The sequence below is a fragment of the Pungitius pungitius genome, chromosome 5, assembly GCF_949316345.1.
Source record: "Pungitius pungitius chromosome 5, fPunPun2.1, whole genome shotgun sequence".
Lineage (NCBI taxonomy): Eukaryota > Metazoa > Chordata > Actinopteri > Perciformes > Gasterosteidae > Pungitius > Pungitius pungitius.
Window position 1 is genome coordinate 15,184,153 of NC_084904.1, and position 25,155 is coordinate 15,209,307.

Here is a 25,155-nt window from a genome sequence, read left to right on the forward strand (position 1 = left end):
TCTTGCATCAAACCATGTTGTGGCCTACAGCAGAAACTCATTTGTCTGATTTCCTCTTTTTCTTCCTCCTCATTGCTCTTGCCTCAGAATTCATTGGTATTGTACCTTCAGTAACGTTGAATATTGCACAGTCCCTGACAGCTTCCTTTGGATTTATTTGTGCTTTGTCAGACCTGCAAGTCAGGTTGCACAACAATCTCGAGAGCTACTGTAAATTTTAAAGCGGACGAACAGACATCATCGCCATAGCGCCCTTAGGCCCATCTGATGAACAGCTAAACCAAAAGTTTAAGGTCACAAACGTCACAGGGTCAAAGAATGCAGAGCAGCAATGTGTTTTAGGATAGCTCCAATTCTGGACCGTGTGACATGATAGATATATTATTTTACAAATGCATACCCAAATTAAGAAAATAAATAGACCATACAATAAATAATACAGTAAAAATAGAAATGTACAGTTTGAGCCTTCCAGCCAGGATGGCTCTGAGGTTGGCCCTCATCTTCCTCTCACCCGCTGACTCCAGACTGTCCAGCTCCAGACCCACCACAGAGCTGGCTTTCCTCACCAGCTGGTTGAGTTTGTTGACATCTCCAGTCCCGATGCCACCAGCCCAGCAAAGCTGGTCACAGCAAAAAACGCTCATTCTGCCTGTTTTGTCCTGATATTTCTGGTATTTCATTTTCCTATTCTCTGACCTACTTCTATACGTAAAGTTAATTTATTCCTGCACGATGGTGAAACAAAAGGTATTCCTATGATACTAATGATATCAATCTCTAATAAACCAGGGGACAAATTCTAAATCCACTCATGCATTAATAAAGTTTAAATGGTCAACCAACAGATTTTAAAATGGCTAACTCTTAGAAACAACATTTTTATTAAAAATATTTTGGGCAAGGTAAAATACTTTATGATATGTACACATATTTCTATAATAAAAAACCAGAATGACCATATATTTTTTAAATACATTTGTAATGTTTATGTGTTTATGTTAATACATTAACATGACAATGAGATCTGCTTATAACATCTTTGAACAATATCAAAAACTATATAAATGTTAAAGATGCATGTTTTTCTAACAGACTTACAATACAATAAGGTAATTTGCTTTAAAGCAATGCTGCAACAAAAGTGGTTTTGATTAATTTAGCTGGTTATTTTGCTATGGAGAATTTGGCGTAATCACAAAAACATGTAATTGAATAAGCACTGCGGCTTATTGTTTAGCATTTAATCAAACTACAGCAATAGAAAACACATCCATTTAACGCGTACATTTGGCACAGATCTGCTCAGAGATAAAGAAAATGATGCATTAGTTTAAAGCCTGATTGAACGCGCTGTGGTCCTATGAATACTGTATCTCATCACTCATCGCAGCGGTGGCGGAATTTCCCTTTTGCGTAGTTTGGTTTTGGCCTCAGAAGGTCTACACAGTCATACAGATAATGATCTTACAATAACTAGTTGACCACCGGGAAATGGTTGCCACATCACCTAAATATGTATGTGTTGCATACGTAAGCCATGTTTAAAACACAAGTAGTGCTTCACCAAAATAACTATGAGCAATCGACAAGGAGGCCGACATGCTCAACGGCTGCTGTATTATAATAATTATTATTTAAGACTAGAGTTGAACTACAAAGAATCACATCTTTTGAGGGTAGAAGGGATGCATGGCGGGTAGGGCATATCCAGTCTGGTGATGCAGCAGAGGGATGTAGGCGGGATACGGGTAAACGGCAGACCCCCTCAGAGCAGAGTGAACCGGACTCATCGGGACGTGTCTGTACAGTAGCTGCGATTGAGGTAGTCTCATTCTGCTGGGAAGAAACGCAGGATGCAATAGAGGCTGCTGTCGAGGGTCTCTCCCGGATTTGTCGTAGCGCAACGCCGGCAGACTGGAAGCGGCGGAATGGGCCAGACTGTGCTGAGCGGGGGGAGCTTTGTGTTGCATTGTCCTGTGTTTCTCCCTCTTGTCCGTGTGATAAAGCCACGGAGGCATGCTGTGAAGCTTCTTTGCACCAGGCAGAGACTCGTCGTGCTGCGCCAACCTGCCCTGCAGGGTCGCATAAGCCGGTCGGATGGGAGCGGGACGCAGAAGCTGCACGGATTTTGGAATGATTTTGGTGAAACTAGAAGTTGACGTTGGAGCCCAATCTAATCTCACCATGGGAGAGGAGAATCCTGGGAAAGGTTGGCTGAAATATTTGTCACTCCCTTTTTGGATTAGCTTCCAGTCCGAGTCTTTGTGCTGGACCTTAACGGAGTCTGCGCATTGGGAGCTGATATCTTTATACTGTCCTGCAGGGTCTTTGGATATCTGACAAAAGCTCTCAGACTTCCTGTCCTCACTACAGCTGGGTGAATTTTTCACAGAGCTCTTAGAGTTTTGGGAAAGTTCAGAGCGCAATGCAGCATCATGTACGCTTCCCTCTGGACAGTCCTCTGATGAATCAGAGTAGGGGGAAGGGCTGCGTGAGGAGGAAGGGGATGAAGGCACGGGGGAGCTGTCGGTGGACTCACAGGTCCGTCTGGAAGAGTACTGGGCCGGAGGCTGGGAGCAGTGGATAACGGAGGGCCTTTCTGTGTCCTCAGTGCGAGGGTTAAGTGGCAGATTGAGGCTCGCTTGAGCCATCCGCTTTTTTTTCTCAAGAGGAGAAATGACCTCTGCGGCAGCAGGCGGGAGGGGAGCGGTCCAGTGGCTGGGTGTGGGGACCTGGACGAGGTGGGCAAAGGCCGAGGGGCAAAGTCCAGAAGTGGCTCTGTCCGGGCGGCGTATATCGGAGGCGGCCGCCCAGAGAGCCGGGTGAGAATGCATCACCGCTTCGGTTTGGCAGACGGCCTCTGGGCTTCTCTTTGCGAGTACCTGCAACATAATACAGGAGATGTTTTAGGACACACGCGGGCTAATGCAGACCCCTCCTCTATTTGAGGCCTTTTCCTAAACAAGGTATGTTACCTCTGTCTCCGAGTCCATCTCTCTGTCCGACTGAGTCCTTTTTCTCTTCTTCTCAGAAGCCCTTGCCTTCTCCTTGCCCTCCAGGATCCTCTTGTATAGCTTCCGGGGTTTGCTCGGAGGCAGAGGTCTGTCCTCCTCCCCTTTTATTTGTCTTTCAAAGGGCAGCACCAGTCTAAACCAAACACGCCCCATTACAAATCAGTCAATACGGCGATCTATTTGACCAAATGATACTCACTTCTCATAGTGTCTACGGGTGCAAGTAGCAGCGCTGGTGCTCCCTGGACTTCCTCCCAGCTCATCATACACTTTCTTCCAAAGACGCCGTGCCGTCACCTGTTGGATAACACACTGTGAGGAAATTTGCATACGGAGCAAACACATATCTGGAATGGTCCCAATAACCTTCAGTACGGTCTTTTCTCTCCTTCGGTTAAAAAACAAGTCGGCTGGCTTTCACCGATGAGGGTCCACCTGGTTTAGAGCCCCAGCCCTGCTTTCGTGCCATTTCACCCTGAGCCGCACGCTCACATCTTGTCCAACGGTTTCATTATCAAAGACCAGCTCGAGAGCCGAATGTGAAAACCACGGTGTTACAGCGCCTGACCTTTAACTCATTTTCCACTTAGACAACTGTGTCTACTGATGTTGTACTTAAGTTAAATAAGGAACTTGTACTCACTGAATTATAGCCCCCAAGTTTCTCAACAGCTTTGTAGATCCTCCAAAGATTAACTGAGGAAAAAGACACACTTGAGAACTTCATTTTTATTCTAATGCCATGTGAATTTTGCCAGCGGGGCGCCGGCGAACACTCACTCTGTTTGAAGCCCAGATGTGGGATCCTTTCTATCGGTGTACCTCTGTCCTTCATATAAGAGTGCAGACTTGATACAAATGCCTTCTCCTCCATCTGCACCAGCTTGGGCCTTGCTTTTTCCCCACATTCAGTCACAGAGTCACAGAGGATCTCGACGACAGACGGAGAAGCCTGGTGTGGAGGAAAACAGGTGCAGAAGACAAAAGATGCCAAATGTTTTGCATGAATATCAAGTTGTCACAGTTCCGTTTCCCTCCCTCCCTTTTGCTCACCTAATGCACCTGTTAGTCACACCACCTTGTGGCCCCATCCCACTCCCCTGCCACCCTGCTCCACCTACTCTCCTTAGTACTTAAAGCCGTGTCTCCCTCCCACTCGCCGCCCCTCTCCCCCGAGAACGAATCTCTGCCTTTTCTCCCTGACCAACGCAAGATTTGACCATTGTTTTCCTGTGAGAACAAAGCCCGGCCAGACCAACGCATCGTTGTTCTTGTCGCACAGCTCCCGGGTTACACAAGTAGCCCGAGGTCCACTGCGCTGATATTGAAACCTGTTTTGACGTGGATGGGAAAGAGCACACACAGACTCTCATGGGGTGCAAATGTTGAAATGAAACACCAAAATCAGAGAGTAGGGTTGTACCGCTACTTTCAGTAGATAACCGCTACATTTCCTGTCTGCAGAGAAAGCAGCAGACTTGTGGGGTTTTTGGTCTACAGTTGTCAGTCGCCGGTATCACAAATGTCACTTTGAAAAACAAACATAAAGCCAAAAGAAGGTTTTACATGTTAAAGTGTTTTAAACAAAAGCATGCAGCTTTGTCATGTCAAAGTAACAATTGTCTGCTTGATTACTGTATTTCTTCAGAACTGGTTTCATCAACAGTGAAGATACCAAGAAATTAGGCGCATCAACTAGGACTACCCAGAATTTAGGTTGTCAAGAAATTGACAATGTCACTATTTGTGGTTTTACAAAAAGGAGAAATGAAACAGTGAAGACAAGCAAAATAAAATCAACCGTTGGAAGGGTTTAGAGAAGGGAAGTAAAGATGTAAGAAGTATTACGAAGAGAAACTGTTGATGAAGATGATAAAGTGTTGGCATTTTTAAAAACTCAACCGTATTGTTTTTGATGCACAGTTTGTGGTATGAACAAAGTTGTTAGATTTTAACTGCAACCACTGGCTCAAACAGCAAAAGCACTCACTTCTGTTATTTTAGGCCAATGTTTAAATGTGAAATCTCACATTTGCGTAATGATCAATTTCAATATATTGAATGACAAAAGGAAGCCACAATGGACAGTGTCACTGTTTTACTTTGAATCAGCACAAGAAGAAGCAGCTTTATTTCACTAGCCGTCACCGTTCAACATATTTATCTCAACGTGGTTTCATATTGAATAAAGTTCCTCCATGTGGTTCCTGGTTCCGAGAAATAGGCCTCGAGAGTGAGTAATATCGAAGGTGCAGGCCTCTAACCAAGATCGCCCCGACTGAGTCACAGTTCATTGGCTCCACAATGCCGTTCCCAGCCACCAGTTCTGACTTTCCACTTCTGCATCACCTGCTTTTCCCACTTGCAGAAGTACTTTGTCTTTTAATTTGCTCTATTTCCTGAAATTGTACTTGCACTTCCATCTAAAAAAAGGAGAGGGTAGTGTGTGGGTTTAAAATTGCTAAATTCTGATTGCGATCTTGCGTAAAATTCTCTGGTAGTAAGTAACTTTCAAGTTGCTGTTTTTTAGACCTGATTCACAGCCTCTCGGTGCTCGAAGCCACTCACTGCAGACTCTCGATCCACACACCCAAGTGTGAATATCATCGAGAAACCTGCAGATTTCCACTAGATACATTTTTTTGGAAATCTGCGTGGGTGATGTTGATGTCAATGTGTCAATGTGTGACTCTCGCAATGATTGTGAGTGGCGTGCTGTATTGATGCTATCGGCAGGCCACACAAACCACCATGCTTTCAACTAACGTGTGCCTCGGAAATTTTATGAGCTAATTTGTGTTTCTCATATTATGCAGCTCATTTCACTTACCAGAATACTGGCTCGCGAGGACCTCCAGAGGTTTCTGTATGTGCAATGAGAATATTGTGGTGTGCCTTAAGGGGGTGAGATGTGCGTGCGCTTCGTGGCCCTCTCGGGATACAAAGCAGAATGGCGTATTCTTTGTTACTCATTTCCCAGTCAGCCAGCGAGATGAAACAACTGTACTCACATATTCAGCACTTGCAACAACAACAAAACAAAAAAAATTCCACTATCTCAAATTCACAATAAAAAAAAAGGAAATGAAAACACACCTCACTGAGAGCAGTCATGTCTGTGGTTTCTGATTAACTGTAACTGATGGAAATTGCCCAGAAGGCCAACCGACACTTAACCCGTAGTGAGTGAGGTCAGTACCTGGTTCTCTGTCCCCTGCTCTTCGTCAATGACTGCTGCCTGCTGGGACGTCTCCCTCTGGTCCTCTTGAGCGTCCTCTTGAGCTTCGTGAGACGCGGGGACAAGACGTTTAGCATTTCACTCAGAGAGACCAGAGTAAGTTCGATCTAATCACAGTCAAGGAAGCTGGCACCCTATAATAAATGTTCATGAACGTTTCACTTTGCAGAAATTCCAGACAGCTCAAGGCGCATCTTTGATCAAAGAAAATGATGGAATTCAAACGTCACCGCTGCTGCGGGTGTAATTGCTTCATTAACATGTACGTAATGGTCAGACGATTGATCTGCAGGAGTCTGTAGAACACACTGTCAACTCAGTGTGATACTAAACCACACTTTGCTAAACCACTTCCTGCCCGTGCTCACTGTGCACACAATTCACTGTATGATATTGTGAGACGTTACCTACAATAATGGTCAAAGATGAGACAATCTGAATCAATAAACTACAACCTATGTAAAACACAAGCCTTTACTTGACATTGTTGAAAACCATTGCACATACCATTACTATTGAGTATGGATATTCTCATGCCGTATTGATACATTTCACAGGGGGGGGACCAAAGGCAATGAAATGTTATTCTTCACAAACCAAACGTTGTGTAGCCCTCCACCCACAATGAAAGGACTTTTGTGCAAAACCAATATGCTTCTCTTTTGAGATCACTTATTTCCTGTGCTGTGGCTTGAACGTTAAATTCTGCCTTGAGGAGCCTCTAACTACTCCATTACAGGAAAAATTTCTGTTGTAGTATATTATTTCTTTCGAATGTGTGCTTTTCATTTTATGGCCTGCCTCTTTGCCAATTAACGTATGTATTTACAGCGTTTCTGTGATGGATTCATTATGGATTCCTGTTTTTCCTGGCAGAATATTGTTTTCTACATCAAATTAGATGGTTTCCTTCACAAATGAATGTATTCACATTACATCTGCGAAAAAGACCCGGCACAGTTTTTCATATACTGTTTAAAGACGGTATTTAATGTTACAAAGTATTGAAATTTATCAAGATGAATGTCTAAAACGATACAATATTGAACTGCTCGCAGTAATTACATGAAATAGTACGACAAACATAAAAGTCCTTCTCACCCATTTCCAGAAGTTGTCTTCTAGTCTCTGGCTTGACTGAGTTTTTGACAGTAATTCATGCGGCGTCCTCTTCACTTCACACCACAAAACAGGAAGGTGTCTCCACAAAACAGTTTCATTGGTTGTACTGTTTGTCGTGCAGCAAATGAGTCTGGGAAACTGAGTTTTTTTTAATCGTTGTCACTCAATGTCTCACAATGCTTCCTCAACTCATTTTTAGAAAGAAGAAAACATCTGTGTCCAATTTCTTGTTCCTGCTTTCCAGTTTCAACACATGTCATGACTTAGAAGTTTATTACTTATTGGACCAATGTCCGATGTTGGACTGGACTCAAATCTACCAAAATAGCTGAATTTGGGGAAGTGAAAGAAACATTCAACTATTGGCCAGTGTGTATAGAGGTATAACATCTTCCAGAAGTATACACCCTCAACAAATGTATTTTAGGACGTTATTCTCAGATTAAGGAAACTGCCAATGAACCTATTTATTCTAAACATGAACATGATTCAAATATTTGAATCATTTGTTTAGTAATAATAAACTTGCAAAGGTAGAAACATCTCCTGCCGTCAGCAGCACAACGCGTGTTCAAGTCAACGAGTGCACCTGTACATACATTATTAATTCAATGCTTACATTTCAGATGCCAAATGCATCAGATTATTTCAAATGAAATCAAAGATTTCAACCCTGACCCAAGTGTGAGGTAGTTGATCAAACTGCTTCTGTGCGAACCTAAACGCACCAAAATATAAAAATGTTGCGCTGCAGTGGCATATTATCAATATTAAAAGCCCTTTAAAGTAGACACACACACACACACACACACACACACCTGTAGTTTGGCCTCATTAGAGCTAAAAGCTGAGTGAACACATTCTCTCAAAGCCCTCGCTTAGGAAAATGACAATTTTGAGATTGAATGATTTCTTCAGGGATTAAAGACCTTACCTTTTGAGGAAGACGAGAGGACCTTCCTCTTTAAAATGGTCCCTACTGCCCGTCCGCTGAAAGATATTGGCTAAAAATAAAATGCAAGGAGAATGCAGAAGCAGCTTTTTCAAGTAGACATGAGTTCTCTACTCGCTGCTAAGAGTCAGTGGGTCTCAGGAATTCATTTTCCTTATGGCCGCATGAAAAGTGCCTTGGTCACGTTTATTTCCTACTGATTAAATGCTCGATTAAAGAAGACACTCTGCTCTGGTATTTTTTTTTTTAACATTTTCTGGTACTTTCTCATGTCACACTAAAGAACCACAGTATTTTACCTCCATTTTTCTTTGTCAGCACCACATTCAATGAAATGACTTTAGTCCTAATAACGCTGAGGGGAGACGACGCTTCACTCGACACAATCCACGTTTCCTCAAGCCTTTCATCTGTTTGAAAGGGGATGCCCTATTCCCCCATCTGTTGCGGATAGAGTATGACATTTCAAAATGATTAACATTTAAATGTCAAAATAACCGAATATCTACAAGCTCTCCAAATCTCAGAAGGGATTTTTTTTTGGGGAGGGGGGGGGGGGTTGTTTTGCTTTTTCAGATGCTTAACTAGGCGCGCTGCAAAACTGTTTTGTTCCCATATGAACCAAAGATGTCGATATTAGAATAAAATATTACATCTTAGATATCTGATTATATAATTATGACCAGTGGCAAAATGAGCTGATGCAGACATTTTGTAGTTAATATACTTCAACATTTAATTGTGAATGTTTTGCAGAGCTGGCTGCAGTGATCTCCTGGAGCCAACAACACATGTGGAACAAAACGTTTTAAGGGTGAGAAAATCCCCTGCTATTCATTTCATACTTTCACTGAGATAAACAAAAGGTAGAGGTGAGGGCAGCAAGATGTAAATGACGCGTGGAGAAAATATTGTGAATTCAACACACAAAAGATTGGTCTGAAGTGAGTCACTATCCTGAGAACAATTCAAATGCATAAGCGGTACGTACAATTCCAGTCGTGGTGAGAAACGGCCGAGAGACGAGTGAGGCTTTCCTAGAATAAATTTGTTTAAAGACGCAATGAGTTTTAGGGATAAGTACAGGCTCAGTCGTTAGAGATTAAAGGCTTAGTGAGAGTTTACATTTTATTGTTCATGCAGTGTTTCTAGAGGGGGAACTATTTTTCCGACTTGCGGTGTCCAAATGCATGACGTCCGATCGAAGGAAGAATTCAGTTAAACAATCTAAACGAGGTTAATTTCGGTTTGTTTCTTTGAGGAATATTCAGTGGGATTTGCACGAGAAAAGATTAAAAACTGGTAGCAGATATTTTAGAAACGCAGTGAATCTCAAACTCACCGATTACTGATGGAGGAAGACTGAATTTAGGAAAAAGTATTTACATTTGTCCTTCTGCCTAACAAAGATTCAAATGAAGGATGTGGGAGAGATAAGATGTGATTTCTCGGGTGAAAATGAAACTTATGTATTAGAGGTGAATTCCCCAGCTGTCATCTCATTCCAGGAAACTGAGTAGAGAACTGTGTTTATACGTCTGAGTTCCTGTTAGACCTCTGAAAATCCCTAAAAGGTTCTGTTATATCAAGCTTTTCTAAAACGTATACTGCCTCCGATATGTCCAATCTGAAGACGTGACACCACTTTGGTTATTTATTTTATTTTGAAGAACATCTGTGCATTACAATAGACTCTGGAAAAACAATAATGCAATGGATACATGATGCCCTTAGATTTATTTTATAGACTGACCTCAAAAGCACAAAAGAGGAAGAATTTTGTTCCATTATAAAAACAGTGAACATAGCAATTTCCAATTAAAATGTCACCGCATTCACGTTACATCATTATGGCACCGCAACAACTACTTATTAGGGATCTGTAATCCACTCAAATTCAACCTCAGACCAGCGAGATTCGCACAAAGCAAAATAACCGTTTTCTCCTCTTAAGCGTGTCCCCCAAAATGTGAAATATGTTGACAATCTGGTTCAAATGACGAATGAATGAAAACGATAGAGTCACAGTTAAAAGGAACTGAACCGATGTTTGCATTTCCTGGCAGATCCACCCAGAGCACAGCAAGCTGCTTTGTCTTAAATATTCACTTCAACCACAGTGAGAGAGCAGTACTAAAACATGGATTGGAATTCACACAGCACTAATCACATGAAAAAGGAAAGTTCAGTCTGCTGGTGGAGAAAGGCAAAGGATTACACTGTATCTTGTACCATCATCTTTGATAGATATCTAATTTTTTCTCTCTCAATCAAACAGGAAAATTTGCTACAAGTAACAACAAAATTATACCTGAAATAGAACTGAAGCCACTTTGTAAGGAATGTGAACTAGACGTTACTAGGTATTTAAAGGCTGATTTTGTACTGCATCACATTTAAAGGAAAATAGATGTATTTTGGGTGGAGAAGTGGGAGCCTTGATCAGACTATGCTTCTTCTCAATTCCCTAAACTATGCCACCAGTTGCTCACAACATCAAAAATGTAATGCAATTGCTTTCTTGAAAAGGACTTTTTAATTGCCCTGCGTTCATTGGTCCATGATGTGGGGGATCATTCACTCAGTTTCAGCCTGATCAGCTCAATTGTGTGCAAAGACCGACTGTGTTGTTTTACTGCAGATGTCCTCTGGGACTGCCAGTGTGATAAGCTGCAAGCGGGGGGTAGGGAGGAGGGGGCTGCGCTAGATTAGCTCCACGTAATTGGCTGGGAACATTCCAAAATGGCCGTCCGGGCTGTAGCCCCGCCACCAGCCTTCGTCTATCATCTCAATCCCGGTGATGGTATCGTCAGGATCGAATGAGATCTCTGTGTCATCAGCTGGGGAGAAGAGCAGTGTCTTAGGAGCGTCATCCAACATTTGCAGTAGCGATGCACCGATTCACAGCGTGCACATTTCTAGGAAGTACATCATATGCTTGTTGTATTAATTCAATGCATACATTTCAGTTTCCAAATGCATGAGCTTCCCTCACTCAGATAAATCTTAAAGTGGATCCACATGCTTGAGTTGTTTTAACAACTTATTTTGTAACGGATTAGAAAAAAAATAAATCGACAATGATGGAGATTTAGTGTGGTTTAAATATTTTTTGTGAAGGGGGCAAATCTATGCTAAAAGAGGTCATACGTTGCTTTATTAGCGACAGTTGACGGATTAATAAATCGTTTTTTTGACTTACAGCATTGTGATAAGACACAAAAATAAAACTCACCAGCCTGGTAGTCGTACAAGGCTCTCGCACAGGTGCCTTTGTCCGGTATCTCCTCAGGAGTCACCTCATGAGAGTTAGTCTCCTCCACCTGGGAGTGGAATAAGTAAAGTGGTGTTTCAGTTAAGCAATCGTTTATGACACAATACAAATGGTTATATAAAAGATTCACCAAGTGGTAGTTTTATTTATGCATAAGTACATTTAGATAAAATGAAATAGGCCCTGCTTGGCTGCGTGCCAAAAGTAGTTGCTATGGGCTGCGGCCGACACCGTATTTAGCTCAGCTAGCATTAGTTTCACTTCAGTATATGGCAGTACACACACTTTAATTTAGTCATTTAGTGACTGAAAAAATGTCCAGCTTCGATAGGTTGACTGTGACAACGGCTTGTTGACGTGCATGTTTTCTTAGAGGCAGTTGTGTGGCACCACTTGCTGAGTTTTGGTTGCCTACAGAAGTGAAATGCGGTTTCACACTTGGGGGCATAATCTTGTGTGGAGACATGCAACCGAGGCAGTGTTATTCTTCCTTCAACGTTTTGGGCAACATTGTCAAACATTATCTTTAGGACTTCTAGTCATTCAGCAGGAACTCTCTTTTCTGGGAGTGTTCTCCGCTTAATCCACTCTTTTGTAGAAGTTATCAATACATGGCTCCACTTGTAGCAGGTTAGTTAGCAACAGCTAACTTTGCCACTTTATATCTGACCTCTTCTGTGGGCTGTGAAAGTGATCGTTGACTTAGCAATCACAACAGTGTGATGTTTTATAGATGCAGAGGTTATTTAATCAGCCATTACTTATGACGAAAACAGTCATAGCATGTCCTGATAAAAGAAGCAAACAATCACCTCAGCTGGTTCTTCACAAGCAGTCTCTTTGATGTAGGAGGTGACAACCGAGGTCTTCTCTGAAAAGACAGATTAGTATCAGTATGACGTGTCTGACCCGACCAACAACCAGTAGGTGGCAGCAGCTGATCATAAGAGCACCATTTGACTGGAGGGAATAATGTGCTTTGAACAAATGACAAAATAATATGAGAAGCAAACGGGTGGGTTGGAGAGCCCATGCCCAACACTGATGTGTGTGAGAAAGTGGCCCCACCTTCAAACGGCTCCTGGGGGGTCTCCTCCTGCTCATCATACTCACACCAAGACTGTCCATCATCCACATCAGGCTCTTGTCCCCCAAAACACAAGCACAGACATGCATGTACACAGGGGAACACATTCACAAGTCCACGCAGGCTGGAAACAACCATCCGCCCTCTCAGACGTGAGCGTTTCACATGAAGAGCAACAAAATAATAATCTGAAGGTTTCTTAGGAAAACAAGTACATTGAAAGGAGGCATGACTCACAATGCAAGTTGTGATAAGGACTTTGAAGATGATCAAAAACAAACATGGAAGCTTGGGAGATTTAACTTAAGTATGAAACTGACAACCAAAACATAGTGCATGCATTTTTGTATGTACTAGCTTGTGTGCGTGTGAGATCTCACACCTGTGGCGCGGACAGGAGAGGCAGCGGCTGCTGGCACAGGAGAAGATTGGCGCTGAGGCGAACTGGCTCGCTCACTTTCATACACTGGCTTAGACAGAAAAGGGCTTTGCAGACGGCCTGGGAAGCAACAAAAAAAAAAAAAAAAAAAGGAGAGCGGACACAGACTGGTTGAGCAGAAGCGCCAACACAATGGTGGAGATACAGCATTAAGTAGGACTATATCTCATGGAAAGTTAAACCTCTGAAAAAGACACGAGGCAACCTCCTCCAGATAGACAGGTTTATACTTGCCACTAGCTGGATGCTAAGAGAGCCATGCAGCAATGAGGAAGGGCTGTGAGATCTAACGCAAGCGGATTTGGAGAGGTCGAAGCGTATGCATGGCTGGTACCTGGCTGGGGGCTGGCAGGCGCTGCAGGGGCAGCAGGGGCGGCAGAGGGAACGTCTGAGTCGCTGGGAGTTATTCCCCGCTCTCTCTGCTTGAACATCTCTCTGGGGTTCATAGCACGCTGAGAGATGAGAGAAGCCGCCTCCTAGAAGAAAAGAAAAGAAAAAGGCGAAACAAACAATACATGCGATAAGCATTAGAGTCGCAGGTCATTAAAAACGCTGTGGAAGTGTTGCAGAGAGAAGAATTACAGAAAAGACAGATGTTACGCCGTAGATGACCCTGGAAAAAGGAGAGCTCATAAAGCAAAGAGTGGAAAAGAGGTGTTATATTGAGCGTCAAATGGTTGCCATTTGATTAGAAAGACACCAACACTTAACAATTAAAAAGGAGAGTGGTTCGGCCACAAGGGAGCACTTTCAGGGAGGGGAACTCACATTGGCCTTTTCCACAGATTCACCTCTCTGGACTGCTTTCTTCTGGGCCACCTGGGTCTCCTCCTCCTGATAATGTTGATATCAATGTTGGCACGGCTGACATTAGCTACCTTAGTGCCTTAACAGGGTGTGTGCTCTTTTCAGCATCTAATTACTTTTATCGGTCAGGTTACTTCACGGTTGAATTCCATTAACTCAAAGAAAATCTTGTGAGGCACTCACCGCGCGTTTCTCCTGGTCTTTGGTCACAGCACCCTGCTGCTGCTCGTACTTCCTTTAAAATTAAAAAAAAAAAAAAAAAAAAAACACAATTAAGACAATATATGTATTTTACTTCAACCCTTGCAACCAGTGGCTTTCCTTCAGCTTCTACCTACTTTTGTTGGTCTATTTGGGTGGCCCTGTCCTTGTCTCTTTTGTCCCTCTGCACCGTCTCCTTGGCCTCTCGGTCTTTTCTCTCCTTTTCCAGGTGCTGCCGCTCTTCGTCTGCCTTAAGTCGCTCAGTCACGCGACGTTTTTCCTCTTCTTTCTAAAATTCAGCAATGGGTTTGGTATCTTGCAAATTATTATAAATCTTGATTTGGTCGTCTTGTTTATCCATTAAAAGTACACCGCAATAAGCACTGCTTTCTGGACTTTGACAGGTATGGGGGGGGGGGGGTGAACAAAAACTGCAGACAAGGAGCAAGTTAGAAGAGCACTTTTGCAGACTTCATGATTGATCCAAAACTGCATGCCTTGTATTTTTATGGTCTTTTAAAAAGAAATGTAAATATTTGAAAACTGCAAACTCAAGCAATATGCCAATAATGATTCTAATTTATTTATTTTTAAGAGAGATACTATGTATTCTTGTCTGAGATGAAGATTATGTATGCAGCAGCTTAGTGGAGGAGCCTACCTCGGTTTGAGCCCAGAAGTTGTCTTTATTGGTCTTTTTGATTTCGGATATGGCATTGGTCTTCTGGTACACTGAGCCCTACATAAAAGGAAACATAAAAAGCAATTTGATACCCTTTTACATTGTAAAAAGAAAACCAAATTACAGTGGGATCCAACCACAAAACCGTTTGTAAGTATCTATAGCCTAAAAGCCAGCATTTAGCAGGTTTTCTCCTTTAAAAGTTTGTTTGTTGAAACTTTATTCCAGTGGCGGAGCTGGTCGAGTGTGGGAACAAAAAAAAAACGCATTGAATGTATCCATGTTTTGAGATTAGGTGTCAAGTTAGGCTGCAACCCTCTGCTTATCTTTCTAGCAGGAAACATGTGTGAACAGGAGAGCAAGAGGCAGGAACTGCGTACCACGGGCCCCTGAGGGCCGCTGTCCTGGAAGCGGTTGGAAGCTTCTTTGTGGAAGTTGTAGTTGGCTCCAGAGGCTTTGGCCACCTTTTGCATGATCACCTCGGGCTCCACATCCTCTTCTGCTCTGGCGTTTATTGTGACATGGGCCCCCTGAAAACACAATTTAATAAAAGGTCATTTCAATTCTTGCACCAATAGATGGGGATGAGATGAAGGCCAATTACTCTAATGTTGTCTTTGAGTTTATTGCAAAACCATCACGAGCGAGCAGTCTAAAAATACATACAACATCCTCTGCAAACGTCAAAAGTCAGACAAAGAATTGTTAAGACGTTACCCTCAGAAAATTGGCCATGGAACTGACGTGATTTGCACATAATCCTTTCCTTGCGTCCTTTACTCCTTCTCCAGTCTGAAACACAAAAGGGTGACTAAGTTCCAAGAGGGACACTTTTAAAAAATAAAATTAAAAAAAGATAAATGTACAATTGTTAAGTGTAGCACAAACCCAGTTGATGAGGACATATTTAGGCAGGCCAGAATTTGGATCCAGGACCCGGCAGAAAGCATACATCACTTTTCCACTGTTCAACTCTTCAACCAACTCCTCCAGTCCTCCATCTGACATTGTGGAAAAGTTAAATGGCTACCGTGGTTGGTTGTGCAACGGTGGACATTTTTTCTTCTAACAAATTATGTGGGTAGATAGCAGGGCCAAGCACTCCTTTTGTGCAGATGGTTCAATACTGTAAGCCCTTCTGAAATGTCGACAATGGGATTCCTGCACACACACTTGATAATATTGTATTTGGCTGATAGAACCATGATATCAACATCTACTCAGTTACTCACCTCCCTTCTCCGCCAGACGGATATCATTACTGTTTCCCTCGTAGGTGAACAGGGCCCTGTGAAAAAAACACAGGATTAAGGCTATTAAAATACCAGCTAAACAAGAGTCTGTTCCAGGGGGTCAATGTGCACCATTTGATAACAGACAAAACAATAGACGTTTCAGATACAGATTTTATGCAACGATCACACGTAATTCCAACAGAAAACATTTCACAGAGATATGATAGCGTAAATTAAATATTGCTGCCATTTTAGAAACAATTACACTTTCAGTAATCTAGCTGTCGTGGTTTGGCTTTGCCTGGCCATTATTCCTCCTGCTTTCCTCATGGGGTTTCATGTATCGACCCGTTTGTTCCATCTCTGTTTCAGTGTGTGTCTCTCTGTCTGTGGCACTCAATTTCCCTCCTGCTGCCAATCAACCTGTATCCCAGAGACCTGGCCACTCCTCAAGCTCCTGCTGTGCATTTATCCTGGCTCTACACTCCAATCCCTTCAGTTTGCCGTTGTGGTACCAACGCTACGGCCACATTGTGCGTGTCCTATGTGTCGGTCTGAGCTCACAAACTCAACTAAACCGTTTTCCTGAATCCCAAAGTCAGACAACAGCAGCATTCAGTGTGGACTATTAAGAGGACGAGAGAGAGATAAAACTGCAACAGTTTAAATCATCATTTCAGGAATTGTACCTAGCACAAACCTCTTAAATCTGTAGGGCGTAACCTGAATGTTACATTTTGTTCACACAAAGAAATAGATTTTACAGACTCAGGCTTTGGGAAATCATGATTGCAATTTATATTTCATGCTAAAAAAACCAACCATTTCAGGAGTACAGAAAATAATCTGGTGTTGAAGAAAAATCTTTAGTTGCTGCTCTAATTGAATAGCAAACTGTTATGCTTGCAAGTATGTCAGGCCTAATATGAGGCCAACGGGATTCCCCGGGCAATTGCTCTTTGAATTTAATTAATTCAGGTCATCCTTAAACACTGCAGCTGTCATCAACAAGTTTTAGTTCAACTTCAAACCAAGCACACGCACTTCTGTAACGTGTGGTGGGGCCAAGAGGAAGTCTCTGGATTTGCTTTCACATATTGGCCTTTTTTTTTTACTTCTGATATTTTACCAGGAAGTTGGGTCAGGTAGCCGCCAACCAATTCATGAAATGGCTTAATAAACAACGTTGTACTCCTATTATCATAGAATAGACGAAGGTGAATTGCGTTAGCGCTTGTGTTTGTCACGAGTAGCTCGCTGACCAACTGTTAAGTTAACGCTAGCTATTCAGTTAGCTCATCTATCGCGTCAATGTAACGTACGTCAGACCGGCAATACATGTGGGAAAAAGCATAAAATCCCACGGAGCTACGTTTTGGATACATTAATGATTAGAAGGGCTGCTGTAGTTGACAAAGTAATATTTAGTCCCAGGATACGTTTACACATCGTTAGGTTACCGTTCATTGAACGTTACTTGACGAAAGGCTGAACGCTAGCCAACGCTGAAGCTAACATAACGCCTCCTACCCAAAGCGCTGACACTGTTTTGAAAAGGCCGCGCCTTACCAGTTGGTATTGGATTTTTCATCTACCACCTCTTTAAATGCAGCTGTTAATGCCGGGCCATTCTTGCTGAGGTTAACTGCCATCGTAGTGCGGGGTACAGCTAGCCAGCTAGCTATCCGTGATGCGCCCTTCCTATTGGGGGGGAGTGGCGATGACGCTGCCTTTCAGCTGTGCAGTCCGGCAGTGACGTTAAACTAGTTCAAAGGGACACTCCGCACTCACGGAGCTAGGTTTGCCTTCTTTTAGTCTACTCTGCCACGCATCTGTGCAAAACAATGTCAGAATAGTTATTTCCATGCACACAATTCCCACTTAAGAAAGAAGGATATGTCTCACAGCAGGCACTTGGACCGACATTTTTTGGGGGCAGGTGGTCAGACCAAAACAAAAGTGCACCCATCGCCAAAATAATTCATGAAATTAAAAACAATAATAAAATATAAAACACGGAAGGATATTTACAACTAAAATATTTATTTTTGTTAACAAACTTACTGAAATTGCATAAATAAGTGGATAACAGGCCAAAACAGCAAAGGCCATATTGTACTTAAGCAATAAGGTACTTCAATATCAATTATCATGAATAATGTGACAGTTAGAGGGTGTTGCTGCTATAAATATGAATTTCATAGCCGCCTTTAGGTAGAAAATAGTTGTAGCCACAATACGTTGTGTATCACATTCATTTCCGTAGCCTAGAGAAAATTCCCAGGTCTCCTTGCAAGATCTCGCACCATCTCATTCATTCGCATTGCTCATGACGCCCACTTGAATTGCGCTCTTAGCTCAAATGTGTCCTAAAGCGGTTGCTAAAGTTCGCATTGCCCGAAACCGATCATTTGCGGTGTTTCCGGTCTCTTTTGGGCGATTGCTACCGAGCTAAAAGAGCCGCGCTGTCGCAGTTACATTTCCTCTGCTTCTGTCATTTGTATTAAATATTAATGAATGAAGAAAAGATCGGACTCAAGCAGAAGGGACACTTTTCTTGTCCGGGGCAAAAGAGGCAGGTGCTTGAGCACCACTGGGGGGTCTATCTCTGCACGTGCCTGTCTCAAGACGTCTGCACGAAAACGCAGTCTGCACCGCACAGACCCCGCTCGGGAGCTCACGGAATCAAGCGCACCCCAGAGTGCCAGGTACCACTCGGCGACGGCGAAACATAAAAACACATTTAAATAATACATTTGCATGACCTTTTCTGCTTATGGATCACAGTGTTTGTGGTCACTCATTTAATGCAAGTGGTTATGGGTAGTCATTGCTACACAATAAAGACCCACTGAAAGGATTGCAGGCAACGGTAAACCAAGATGAGCTTTATTTATATGTCATGACAAGGTCAATAGTTATCTTGTGTAGGCTATGTGATGACAAGTGGACGTTCGTGGTGGCATTTCAAGCAGACATATTCCAATTTTTGAGATGCATGAAGGCTGGTCCAGCTGTCAAGAGAAAGCCAGGCTGACATTTTCAACCAAAATTTTGTTACTGTTCAAGCAGATTACCATGTCTTTAGATGAAATGAATCACCCGTTTAAGGGATACAGCCCTGATAGCAAATTTACAGATTATGACAATGTTCTCTCTCTCTCTCTCTCGCTATATATATGCACACACAAAATGAGGGTTAAGGCTAAAATTTTAGTCAGAGGTGTTAGGCAGATGAATTGTAACGAAATCCCTGATATCTGGCAAATGGCTGTGAGAAGGTTCACCAGAGTGCAAAGCATGCCAAGCTGCCTATATAAACTCTATTGAGCACACTGGACAAAGGAATTCAATGTCGCACCACTCACATGATGAATCGAGGCTGCATTCATTGGTACAGTAGGGAGATACTCAGCTCTGAAATAAATAGCTGGACAAACAATGCACACAAAGCTTGAACTATTACTATTAAGTTATTTTAGTTTATGGTCGGGTCGAGAAAAAACTTTCACTGCATTTTGAGGTTATATTTTCAATTTTTTTTAGTGTACACTGTTCATCAAAATGACTTGTTTTGACAATTTTCTCTACAGCAGTTGACAATGATAAAAATCTATAATTGGCGCGTGAACAATGGTGTTGATTCTAAAATCAAGGTCTCTAAAATGTCAGTGCTTTACTATGGGCCTATTTGGATGAATTCACTCCAAAATGCCTCAAAGGATTAATTTCTTCCCCTTTATATCAAACAATTCCCTTTATATTGGCAGCATCAGCACATTATGAGCCATGATTAAAAAAAACAAAAGTAAGAAAAAAAAAAGAAGCATTTCCTAACTATTTTACCCAACAGCCACAATGAATTATATTAAAACCGATATTACATTATGACACATCACAATCTTGTTCAATTCTGGTGACATGAATGAAGATGAATAAACCTACCACTAAAGCTTTCAAAGATACAATACAAAAGGTCACCAATGTTTCACTGAGACAAACGGTTGCACGGTTAGTGTGGATTGTTCATTCCAAAACAAAACAAATCTTTGCAGACCCGCATACGAACAGAAAGAAATGCTGACTCTTCACATCACTTGATTAAGTTGTCATGAAAACTGTATTTCTTAATGTTGAGCAACAAGATGCAAATGACTTCATATGACTAGGTTCTGAAAGATGCCATGCCTGTTTAAGTTCCCATTTTAAATATAACTGGTGGCGGCTGTAACCAAAGGGCATTCCATTTAAAACAGTAGCGTTGTTTAAAAGCTGCTCCCATCCAGGTGTTGCTAAAAACTCAATGATGATGCTTATGAGAAGAACTCGGGGATAATTGAAAAAGGCCTAGTCGAGACAAAACGACTACTTTTTGGACGGGGCACTTTTACGCAACACAGACTGTGCTGGTCTAGATGTATGAAGAGCTGGTCTTTTTTTTCTTCTTTTAATTAATTTAGTCTCTTCAGTGTGAGCTTTTTCTTGTATATGAACAAACCAGTTAAGGTAGAGAAGCACATTTTAATGATGTTACGGCATCTGGTCATTTTTCTCACAATGGGTCACTGCATGTAAAAGGCTGATGATTTGGTTAGATACCTGAGTAACTGCACTGAGGAGGTGACACACCGCTCAGCTATACGCCAAAGAGTAGCCATGTTCAAAGTTACACAAGAAGTAAGAAGTCAAACAGTAGTATTCAGTGCACTATGGGTACCAGCCATCGGTGTTATACACAAAATAAAAGCAATGACAGCATGTGTGAGAAAAATGCGGGTTGACATTCGTCCTACAAGAGTGTCCTCAAAAACCACTAAATACTATTGCAATTTAAAATGCAGTGTGGGTGATAAGAGACCAATCCTTCTTTGCATCTTTCACATTGTTACGGGGTAGACACAGTATTTGCCAACAGATTGTAACTGCTGGTAATGGTACTGCACCATTTTGAGTTCAACAGGGAACATTCTGCCTCAATTGCACATACCAAAAATCATAACACAGAAAGGCCACTAAATACATGGAAATACAGCAATAAAAAGACATCCAGTGGGACACAGACAGTACCTCTGAAAATGAAGGGAGAGTCGATCTCAAAAATAAATCCAAAAATTTGCTTCAGAGTAGAACAACAACATGACTCATTGACGGCGAAATGATGAGTGTGGATAGCAACAACAATAGTGAAAATCACAATAGCAGGAGTAACAGTTTAAAGTCTGAGAGTGGCGTTATGGACTGTGAAGAGTTTCCGGTATTCCATATGGGAGTGCTTTAAGGAGCCCATCAGGTCCTGCTCAGCAGATTCACACAAGTCATAAAGGACAGCACATGGTAGCAGCTCAGCACATGGAAAGCCAGGTGGCACTGTACCTCATTGTATCACTTCCTCCTCCTCCTCCTCCTTCTTCTTCTTCCCCCTCCTCCTCCTCACCTGTTGCTCATTTGCCTCAAGTTACAAATCAAACGTGTTTATTTTGTTTTCATTTGTATTTTCATCTCACTGGCATTTTCACATTGCATACTTATGTGTCCATTCTCTTGCTGATTTGTTGTACCTGTAAAATACATGCAGAGTTTGGAATTAGTAACAAAGGTCAGCGTGACAGTAAGCTAGGGCGAGAGATGTGTTTATACTCATTGATGTTTTTACACACACCTTTCCCTGTCGGCCTTGTATGTGTGAGCGATCTCTGGTACCAGTGGGTCATCCGGGTTTGGGTCGCAAAGAAGAGAGCAGATAGACAATAATACTGTGGAGGAATCAATCAAAAAGCCATTAGATACCATGAACAGAAACCCAATGTGATAATGACAGTGGATTTATTGGTTGCTCTAATACCAGCAAAGCCATGTGTGATTTGGACTTAACATGTTCATCACAATAGGGCCAAGCAGCATTGATCAAAGGGAATATCTACACTTAAACATTTGACACTAGAATCTCAGTTGAAAACCAACACGAGCCTGGAAAAAGTTAAACTGGGTGATGGGACTTGGGTGTCAAAATCACTCTTCAACATGAAGCCTCCTATGAATCATTAATCAAAACCAACTAACATTAAAAGGTGCAATACCCATGACTCAGATTACTAATATAGCAGCAAACAACTATTTACAATGTAAAAATTGCGTGGATTCATGTATATCTAAGCAGAAAATTAAGTCGTTCTCCCGGTTCTGTGTTTGCATCTGCGCTTTTCCTTGCCTTATTGGCATGACCCGCTCAGGTTTAATAATGCTCGTTTGTGCATTTGAGCGTGCTCAGCTGTCCAGCTCACTGCCGTTGTTCCGACAGACGGTGGAAAGGTAGCACACGTCTTGCAGTATCCCCAGAAAACACTACCATAGCAATGCTCCCGTATATTGCAGCTTAAATACCGCAAGCACTGCATACAGCGGTTTCAAACTCAGGTCTCTGGTGTTCTGTATGTTTGCTGTGAACATTAATTCAATAAACTACTACTATAAATGTAAATGTCAATAAACTAATGAATGCTGTATTATCGCTTACCTTTTGATACTGTAAGTGCAGGTGACCATTGTGATCTCAGTATATCCAGACAAATACTCCCATTGCTGTTGATATTTGGGTGGTAAATTTTTGTTGTGAATGCGACCTGTGACAAAGTGGAAAAACAATGTTGTGGTGATCCAGTGAAGCCAATTGCCATTTGTCCCTCCTACCGTAAATGAATGAGAAGTGAGCTGAAATGTGTGGTGCCTGAGAAAAGATCCACTCACTTTGGGTGGTTTGAAGGGGTAATCTGTCGGAAAGTGAATAGTGAGGAAAAACACTCCGCTCTGGTAAGGGCTGTCACTCTATTGAAAAAGATAAAAACGAGTCAAGTTAGTCAAAGGAATAGGTTATTTTATTATTATTATTATTTATTTATTATTGGTTTTAAAGTCAATTTCACTTACCGGACCCATTATTGTTGCCTGCCAATGAAACACTGGGGAAAAGATTTATAATGCATTTACATTTACATTCTTAGACACACACAAATACATTTCTATTGTAGTCTCAAAAAGTTGATGTATACATAGAAATAAGTTATTACTTTCAAGCATAAACTGATGCAGCAATTTCCTCAGTACTTACAATCCTCTCCAACTGGTCCAGCGGAGCATTGAGCAGGTGGGTCCTTCTGCAGGTCAGACAGCTCCTGTGGGCAAGACAGTCACATAATGAATGAGCCTTGAATTTATTAGTCAGTTGTTGATGCATTGCAACAACTAATCTGTCCGCAAGGAATGCGTTAACTTAAATATCTAACCATAATGACAAGACCAAATTCAAATTACCTACCTAACATTCCACAGGAAATACCCATAATTTCACCAAAATGTATGAAAGTATACAGATTTAAAACATGTTTTACCCAACAGAATAAATTACTGTATTTAAGCAATGAGCTACTGGCGGGAGGGAGGGGGGTATTATTCGGTGGGGATCATTCTGAGCAGGTGGCCCAAGTTCACTTAACACTAGTTTGCATAAAATCAAACTGGTGCCTACAACGAACCTGACAAGCTGGATATTGACCAAACTCTAGCGCTAAGGTTGTTGACATCTAAATAGTCATTTTGGGACAGATGGCCTCCTTATTGAATTAGGGAAACATAAATGTCAACTTAAAAAGGGTTAAAAACTATGGAACAGAAATGAAGCCAAGAAATACAGTCGATTGTAATATTGTAACAAAAACAAAGGTGAAGGCTAGAGCCAAACGCCGTAGAAATTAAATCCCATTCAACGCACTGACAGCTAGATTACAGATGGCTGCATTGAAAAGAAAGGCCGTTATTTAACTTGAAGTAAGCCCGTCTATAGCCCGTTATATAAATACACACCGTGGCCTAATCCAGTGGCCCATTTACCATTCCATATATGGCCACGCTGACACTAGGGTTCAATTTTGGCAACAAGCAGGCGTCTGTCATTCGGCAACTAAAAACCTCAGCAGCCATACTGCTAGTGAACAACCGCGAGTACCAAGACAAGTGTCCAGCTAAGAATTAAAACCAAATCCGGTCACGTTAAACGTCAGTCAAACCACCGACCTGACGTTAGCCATAGCGCTCAACTACCAAATGACCTGTTCAGCATTTTAGCAATTTTAATAAGTATGGATAAAGAGCTACCTGTCCCCTTTTTCCTAGGTAAATACTCACCTAACGTTAAACACAGAACTAAACGAAACCGAGTTAGCTGTTCAAAGAATGACGCTGTTGGGAGTTGTTTTCGAAAGCCAACAAACACGGTAGCAATGCACCAACATGGCCACCAGCCGTTAGCTCGTCTTTGTCTGAGAATTGTTTTAAAAATGAGCACTAAACAACCATTTCTACGGAAATACTAAATACAGAGCAGTACAGCAGTGTGATCTTAATAGAGAATATATGCTCAAATAATAACCGAGGGTAAGGATAGCACATGAAAAAAAATATATCACACTCACCTTCTGAATTCTTTTCAACGCCATTGAAGCAATGGCTATGCTATGTAGCCTGCCAGCTAACACTTAGCCCTTCACACATACAATTCGGCTTCTGTGGCCGCGTACTTCCAGGCCTCACGTAGTGTTATCAGGAAATCGCGTCTGATACACAGCAGGATTGGTATGTTTTTTAGTTCAATCCAAACGACAAATTGTGTGTTAAATGTTGGTCTTTCGTTCGCTTGCAACAGAACAACCGGGCTATTTTGCTGTCTCTCTTCTCACCTCCCCTTGGTGCCTGTCAAACAGGTTCGGGTAATATCGCGAGACTTCTATTCTGTAAATGACGACGAGGCTACGACTCCATGGCTGTATTTAAAAACATTATTATTCATTTAAAACGGTCAAAAAAATAAAAGTTGTGTCACTTCCAACACTTGACAGATAACCACAGTGGCAATTTAGACAAAACATCTGTATATCACTTGTTTTCTCCAGTCGGTTTGTCATTTTATCTCATATACTTCCTCAAATCACAAGTCATTGTCTATTTTTATACATTTTTTGAAAACATCATCGCAATCACTATCCCTATCATCAGGGGAGTAAGGAATGCAGTGTTGTAACAACAGGGCTACGAAACATGTCCCAAACATT

The 25,155-nt window shown here is 41.9% G+C and overlaps 3 protein-coding genes across 8 annotated transcripts; all 3 read right to left on the reverse strand.

Moving 5' to 3' along the window:
* Positions 1-881: 881 nt before the first annotated feature.
* Positions 882-9,916, reverse strand: arid5a (AT-rich interactive domain 5A). Of its 2 annotated transcripts, XM_062562403.1 has the most exons (9): positions 9,672-9,916; positions 8,312-8,770; positions 7,357-7,515; positions 6,217-6,299; positions 3,798-3,969; positions 3,661-3,713; positions 3,217-3,314; positions 2,979-3,150; positions 882-2,885 (listed from the first exon to the last, which is right to left on the reverse strand). In XM_062562403.1, the coding sequence occupies exons 3-9, from the start codon at positions 7,358-7,360 to the stop codon at positions 1,665-1,667; spliced, it is 1,803 nt and encodes a 600-aa protein (XP_062418387.1). In that variant the 5' UTR covers positions 7,361-7,515; positions 8,312-8,770; positions 9,672-9,916; the 3' UTR covers positions 882-1,664. The 2 variants fall into 2 exon arrangements, with proteins under 2 accessions (XP_062418387.1, XP_037337546.2); XM_037481649.2 differs by lacking the exon at positions 9,672-9,916 and having other exon boundaries at positions 7,357-8,381; positions 8,629-8,732.
* Positions 9,917-9,970: 54 nt separating this feature from the next.
* On the reverse strand, positions 9,971-17,783 carry dbnlb (drebrin-like b). Of its 5 annotated transcripts, XM_037481658.2 has the most exons (15): positions 17,624-17,783; positions 16,052-16,107; positions 15,708-15,820; positions 15,537-15,611; positions 15,200-15,349; positions 14,799-14,876; positions 14,275-14,426; positions 14,120-14,171; positions 13,898-13,963; positions 13,464-13,605; positions 13,073-13,189; positions 12,672-12,746; positions 12,416-12,474; positions 11,565-11,652; positions 9,971-11,169 (listed from the first exon to the last, which is right to left on the reverse strand). In XM_037481658.2, exons 1-15 carry the CDS (start codon positions 17,704-17,706, stop codon positions 11,033-11,035), a joined length of 1,443 nt encoding a protein of 480 aa, XP_037337555.1. In that variant the 5' UTR covers positions 17,707-17,783; the 3' UTR covers positions 9,971-11,032. The 5 variants fall into 5 exon arrangements, with proteins under 5 accessions (XP_037337555.1, XP_037337556.1, XP_037337558.1 ...); XM_037481659.2 differs by lacking the exon at positions 13,898-13,963; XM_037481661.2 differs by lacking the exon at positions 13,073-13,189.
* Positions 17,784-18,922: 1,139 nt separating this feature from the next.
* On the reverse strand, positions 18,923-24,824 carry ube2d4 (ubiquitin-conjugating enzyme E2D 4 (putative)). The gene is made up of 7 exons (XM_037481722.2): positions 24,520-24,824; positions 23,160-23,223; positions 22,979-23,010; positions 22,799-22,876; positions 22,569-22,674; positions 21,714-21,807; positions 18,923-21,612 (listed from the first exon to the last, which is right to left on the reverse strand). Exons 1-7 carry the CDS (start codon positions 24,541-24,543, stop codon positions 21,567-21,569), a joined length of 444 nt encoding a protein of 147 aa, XP_037337619.1. The 5' UTR covers positions 24,544-24,824; the 3' UTR covers positions 18,923-21,566.
* Positions 24,825-25,155: the final 331 nt, after the last annotated feature.

Excerpts from the sequence above, each read along its gene's own strand:
- arid5a (XM_062562403.1), bottom strand. Across the intron at positions 3,315-3,660 it reads AACTTGGGGGCTATAATTCA|GTGACGGCACGGCGTCTTTG; the intron begins GTGAGTACAAGT and ends GTTATCCAACAG. Across the intron at positions 3,151-3,216 it reads ACCCGTAGACACTATGAGAA|ACTGGTGCTGCCCTTTGAAA; the intron begins GTGAGTATCATT and ends TGTTTGGTTTAG.
- dbnlb (XM_037481658.2), bottom strand. The coding sequence starts at position 17,706 with ATGGCAGTTAACCTCAGCAAGAATGGCCCGGCATTAACAGCTGCATTT. Across the intron at positions 15,612-15,707 it reads AATATGTCCTCATCAACTGG|ACTGGAGAAGGAGTAAAGGA; the intron begins GTTTGTGCTACA and ends TTTGTGTTTCAG. Across the intron at positions 14,172-14,274 it reads ACCCAAATAGACCAACAAAA|GAAGTACGAGCAGCAGCAGG; the intron begins GTAGGTAGAAGC and ends TTAATTTTAAAG.
- ube2d4 (XM_037481722.2), bottom strand. The coding sequence starts at position 24,543 with ATGGCGTTGAAAAGAATTCAGAAG. Across the intron at positions 23,011-23,159 it reads TGGACCAGTTGGAGAGGATT|TGTTTCATTGGCAGGCAACA; the intron begins GTAAGTACTGAG and ends TCTTTTCCCCAG. Across the intron at positions 22,877-22,978 it reads AGGCAACAATAATGGGTCCG|AGTGACAGCCCTTACCAGAG; the intron begins GTAAGTGAAATT and ends CTTTTTCAATAG.